The 6,064-nt window shown below is 52.1% G+C and overlaps 1 protein-coding gene across 1 annotated transcript; it reads right to left on the reverse strand.

Moving 5' to 3' along the window:
* Positions 1-3,854: 3,854 nt before the first annotated feature.
* LOC136498608 (peroxidase 2-like) lies at positions 3,855-4,988 on the reverse strand. Its single transcript, XM_066494498.1, has 2 exons — positions 4,737-4,988; positions 3,855-4,619 (listed from the first exon to the last, which is right to left on the reverse strand). Exons 1-2 carry the CDS (start codon positions 4,986-4,988, stop codon positions 3,855-3,857), a joined length of 1,017 nt encoding a protein of 338 aa, XP_066350595.1.
* Between the last annotated feature and the right edge of the window lie 1,076 nt (positions 4,989-6,064).

Below are 6,064 nucleotides of genomic sequence, written 5' to 3' on the forward strand. Positions count from 1 at the left end.
AAATGCCCCAGACCTTCAGAGTATGAATGGCGGCGAGAAGGTCGGCAAGGTGTTTCTTCTCCAAATTCGGACAGCCCCACTGTCATGACTCTGGAGCCTCATCGATGAGGCGCCCAGAGTACTTCGGCAATGTGGCACTCAGGTCGTCCCTGACGTAAAACCACTGCGAGTGTCACCCCTTATTTGAGGATGACAGACGCATCAGCAGGGTAGTCCCTCGACCATGTGGGGCGCAGATGAATGCTGGCACATCCCATCAGCACGCTCACATCCTTCCCCTCAATCTTCCTCTTTGACAAACTGATGGTGAAAAAGTGCCGCCACAAATCGAAGTGGGGATCGATCCCTAGGAAACCCTCACACAGGGCAACAAACGCCGCCATATGTTGGACACCATTGGGGGTAAGATGTTGCAACTCCACTTGGTAATAATCCAACAACCCCCGAAGAAATCTATGCGCGGGTACAGCAAATCCTCGCTCATGGAAAATGGGAAAAGACATGATGTACCCTTCGAGCGGCGCTGGCTCACTCTCATCGCTAGGCAGTAGCCACTCCCCAATGGCGGACAATGGTTGGAGGAGGCCATGGCGGACGAGGCCCTCCAAACGTCGAGAAGTAATACCGGATCTGCCCCACAGCTCCGTTGAAACGTTGGGGGGAAGGTGGGTGCGAGCTCAACAAGGGCGGCGGCGCGGACACGAGCTCGACAGCGGTGGTAAACGCGGATGCAAACCTAATGGTGGTAGCAGTCTTGGTGTGGGAAGCTAAGGCGATTGGCGGTGAAAGCTATGGATGCGAAGGCGAGAAAGCGAAGTACGGAACCCTAGGGGCGAACCCCGTGGTTTTATAGTGACGATGGATGCGAGAAGGGCAACCGTCCGCCTCGATCTCTGGGCTAGCCACACGCACCGTCACGTCGTGTCGCGGGGCACGCACCCACGATCCCTATCCTCTCCCACCAAAATCGTGCCGGGCGGTTCGCTTTCCCGAAGCGACCAGACTCTTTTCCCACAGAGGGGACATGGACCAGAAAAATCTCTTCACTAAACCCGTCTGGGCCCATAACGACCGGAGGTCGGCCCACCTAGGGTCCCAGAGCCAAAGGGCTGTCCCAATGAGGGATAGGCCCGCAAACTACCAGGACTCAAGGACGCAAGCATCACTAGGGCTTCGATCCGCAATCGGGTCCCAGCCGGGCCGACACTGAATAAAATTCCCACGAACGGAATACCACGATTCCCTTAAAAATATCCAGTTGATGAATAACCAAGTCTTTTAGCCTTACCCACGAAGGGTCTGATACTACCCCCTGGGGGCTCGGGGGCTACACCCATCGGGTGTGCTCACGCGCACCCTATGGCAAAGTAACTCCGACGTGATCGAAAACACCCCCAGGTGATTCTATCCGAATCACCCGGAGGCTCGGGGCTACTGTCGGGGACCTAATACCGAGGTACCCCAGAAGGTGGAACCAATAACCATCGAACGTTAAAAACTTCTGGATGGATAAGGGTGCCACTTCATTCCTTGCTCGAATGACGGGAGTTTGGTTCCGCCTCGCCCGACGCCTTTGGGATAGCTTCGCCTCGCCCGAGGGCTGAGGGATAGACTCCGCCTCACCCGACCCCCGAGGGGCGGGCTCGGTCTCACCCAAGGGATAAGGACTAGTCTCCGCCTTGCCCGATGACCGAGGATGAACCTCGCTCCGCTCGATGTCTAAAGACTGGTTTCATCTTGCCTGACAACTTCTCCACGTCCCCTCATGATGATGGGTATAGGGCAAGACAAGACTTCGGGTCAACCACGGCTTCAAGGACCATACCCTACGCCCCGGTAGGAAAGGTACTGCCAGGGAACGACGGGACGGGTGCTTTAGACCCTTCCGGGCGTAGCAGAGCCTAAAAAGTATTGTAGGTGCGTGCTCCTCGCCCTGTAGAGTTGTAGGCGCCGCCTTCAACTCTGGGACACGGAACCCGATGAAGATATACGACAACCACTACGCTTTAGAAAAGGATTTGCGATCTCCACAAATGACGGATATGCCGTCACCACGTTATGGTCCCAAGGGAGCGGCACCCGCTTCCCGGCCCCTCGGGTCCACCAAATCGGAAGACCTTGCCCACGGCACTACTCCAGACCCCGACCCTGCGTCCCTCCGACAGAGACTCATAGGAACCAGAAGGCGTGCGGAGCAAGGCTGGGCGAGGCTCATAAGCCAAAACCACTGTACTACAGTCCATACCCTGCACAGGGCAGTACTCTGTAACTATCCTGACATTCTACAGAGGCATCGACAGTATTGTAGGCGCTTATCATCCTTTCGCACCCACCAGAATGGGCGACAAGGATGGGTAGTATACGCACCCTAGCCCTCTCACTTGTAAAGCCGTCCCCTTCATCTATAAAACGGGATGCGCTTCCTCCAAACAAGGGGACCGACTTTTGATGGCACAACGCACAACAGACACACAGTCAAGCTTCTATCAAGCTCATGGCCTCCTTTCGACCCTTCCATCAGAGACTTGGGACCAGTCCCTCTCTCGATCGTTTGTACCCCCTACTACGAACCGTTTTCGGTGCTAATAACACAAGCAGCAACAAACTGGACGTAGGGATATTCAGCCCGAACCAGTATAAATCTTGTGTCCTTTAGCGCACCATCCGAGCCTAACGCGCATTACTATAAATCTACTTGCCAGTGCTTGTACGAAACACCGACAGTTAGTGTGGGCTGGATTGCACCAAGGCTAAGATAATTTAGAACAAGTGTGTTTGTACAATCCATCCACCCTCCCAAGAACATCACGATCGCATCCAAAGCTAGGATACATACTGTATATAGTTCATCTTTCCATGAGTGTTAGACCTTATAACTTGAGAGCTTTAATTTGTGAGTTAGGGCCGTGTTGCCTTTTATCCTGGCAAACTAAAGCGCTTGGCGTCATCATCACTTTCCGGTGAAGGTGTGGAAGCCTTCCAGGCGGTGACCCTCCTATGTCCATGTGGTGCGGTGTCGTATCGGTGTATTCGTGGTGGCAAGATGACCGGAAGAGCCGGGTTGTGGGGGTGAGATTTCCCGACTAATGACACTAGCCTTTGGTGTGTGGAAACCTTGTCAGGTAAATTCAATACTGGGATCAAGAGATACTTAGTGGCCGGGAGCATACCACCGTGGAGTGTACCTAAAGGTCAGCATCATGCTTCTATTTTTTTTCTCGTGGTAAGTTAGGGTCTTGCCCTGATAAAGATTATTCATTAGGTCATATCAAAGAGTCCACTCTCCATTGCGCTATTCATATCTAATTTTTTAGTCTGTTATTTTGAAAAGTCAGCAAGAAAACTGTTCATTCAATTAAGAAGAGAAATAAGCAAGTTTAAGAAAGTTTTTGCTAGTACATGAAACTTTAAACTCGATATACTCAGGAAGGAGCATTCTAATCTATTCGGAAGGATGTTTTTGTAGTGCATATACAAATGAAAGTTGTCATTTTTTGTATGAACTTCTAAAAAGTAAGTTTGTATCCCAACTTTTACAACTTATATAGATCGATGCACTACATATGTACTAAGTTTTAATTTTTTTTTCAAGTTACAAGTGCATTTCTAAAATTAGTTTTCATTCCACCACGTATTTTCCCATCTTACATTGGGTCCCCACACAACGTAAAATCTAATGTTACTGAAACAAAATTCCAAAGTTGAGAGCGAATATGGCTTTATTATTATCAACCAATACCAAATTTGCAACCAAATACAAAATGAAGTTGACATAATGAAACAAAACAATGGCAATGCAATAGCAACGTAGAATTAAAAACAGGAATCATGATTGCTGCACATTATCAGAACAGCTAGTTATTGAGGACCCGGCAGTTCCTCCTGATCTCGCCGCTGTTGCCGGTCTTCACCTCGACACTGGCCATCTTCACCATGGCCGCCTTGAACCTGTCCTCCCACCACCCAGGGATGTTGGCGTTGTCCGATACCAGCTTCGCCGTCGCCGGTGACGTGAGGAGTGAGGCGTCTGACGTGAAGAGAACTCTGTGCGCCAGCACGTTCTTGTAGTACTGGTTATCCAGCTTGTCGGGCGTCACGACGTCCTGCACGACGGTGGGGTCGTTGCTGGAGCTGGGGCTCGCCGGGCACTGGCCCCTCAGAGACGCGGCAAAGGAAGGGCTGATGTCCGAAGGAACGGCGAGGCGGTCGGGGACAAAGGACGAGCAGTGGGACTGGCCGACGGTGTGCGCGCCCGAGAGCACGACCATGTCCTCGACGCCGAGGCCCTTGGCGGCGAAGTTCTTGACGAGCTCGGAGAGGTTGAAGGTCGGCGGCGGGAGGAAGTCGAGGGTGCGCGAGGCATTGGAGACGCGCCCGTCGAGGCGGCCTGCGGGCATGTCGAAGTCGACCCCGCGGCCGCCGAGGAAGAAGGAGGCGTCGCGGGCGGCGAAGGCGACGATGTCCGCGCAGGAGACGACGCCCGGGCACGCCCGCTCGACCGCGGCCTTGGCGACGTCGATGACCTCGAAGCCCCGGAGGCTGGGGTTGTTGGGCGGGCCGAGCTTCTCTGGCTGCGGGTTGGCCGGCGTCGGGTCCAGCAGGACGGAGGCGTCGCAGCCCTGCGTATCATATCCAACGCCATTGGTCATGGCCCGCGTGGCGTGGCGTCAGTGTGTGCAATTCATCTCATGCAGGAGCAGTGCGTGTAGAAATAGAACTGAAGATGACTCATGTACCTCGACGAAGCAGTCGTGGAAGAGCATGCGAATGAGGCCGGCGCCGACGCCGGGGTTCTGCCGGACGGCGGCTCCGACGACGCTCTTGACGATGGCCTCGGCAGGCGGGCACTTGTGGTGGTAGTACCCCACCTTGAGCCCGCACGAAGCAGGACTCGGAGGACTGTAGTAACCTGGTGCCGCTGCTGCTTGGCATGACGCTCCTAGGAGCAAGAATGCACATGAGAGCAGTGCAGCCACCTTGCTCGCCATCGCGCTTGCTCTGGCCACCGTCTAATCTCACAAACTAAACTGTATCTCAAGTGAGAAGAAGCTGAGTGGTGAGGTGCTGTTGCTTGCCACCCCTATTTATAGATTGAATGGCGCTTGATAGGGTTTCTCGACGGGTGCCTTGTGAACGTTTGTTTATCTGGGCAACTAGATAGTCGGCAAGTCGTGGAAGGTAGCTGATGATTGATGAATACAGCTAATATGATGCTTGTCGCTGACGAGAGCAGGGCGATGTTTTGTAGTTCGTTAATTTATACATCTATATGAACTGGGCAGGTACGCGTACTTCGTGCTAATCAAAGGGGTTTGAAATTAAAAGCTTTGCCTAGATGATGCATATGGAGGCTGTGCGGAGCGTGTATGAGCTTGGAACGGAACTCAAACATGGGCGATCGCTGATATGTGCGCTGCAGGCCTGCAGCTGGATTCTTGAAAACCAGGACGCCCGCAGCCTGCGTCGTCATTGACTAACAGCACAAGCTCTTGTTCATCGATTCCACAACAGGGCGATGCCATCCAAATTCAAGTTTTTTCACTCTCTCTCCATCACATCAAATTTTAGCCGCTTGCATGGAGTATTAAATGTAGGTAAAAAAAACTAATTACACAGTTTAGTTGGAAATCACGAGATGAATCTTTTGAGCCTAGTTGATCCACGATTAGACAATCTTTGCCAAATAAGACGAAAGTGATACTATTTATCGAGTTTACTTTTTTTGCAAAGTGAACAAGGCCTAGGCATCTGTACACGGTACACCACTGCATCTCAGAGTTGAAAGAAAAAAATAAAGGAAAGCTGCTTGTACGACGTACAGTGGTTGGGGTATATGCAGAACAAAGTCAACTTGTTTTTGTTGGAATTGCGCAAGGCACGTATACCAAAATTGATATGCTCACTACTGGATTCAGGCGCTTAGAGTGGGTCATCTAATGAAAGCACTAGTCGAAGCAATATGGATTCATACTCACTGGACTAGCTACAACTGGCGGTGGCGCTGGAGCGAACATCGGCACAGGTACACCGTTCACTTGCCCAAAGTTCTGCAGGAACATCGTAA

This window comes from Miscanthus floridulus, chromosome 1 (genome assembly GCF_019320115.1).
Source record: "Miscanthus floridulus cultivar M001 chromosome 1, ASM1932011v1, whole genome shotgun sequence".
In the NCBI taxonomy this organism is placed as follows: domain Eukaryota; kingdom Viridiplantae; phylum Streptophyta; class Magnoliopsida; order Poales; family Poaceae; genus Miscanthus; species Miscanthus floridulus.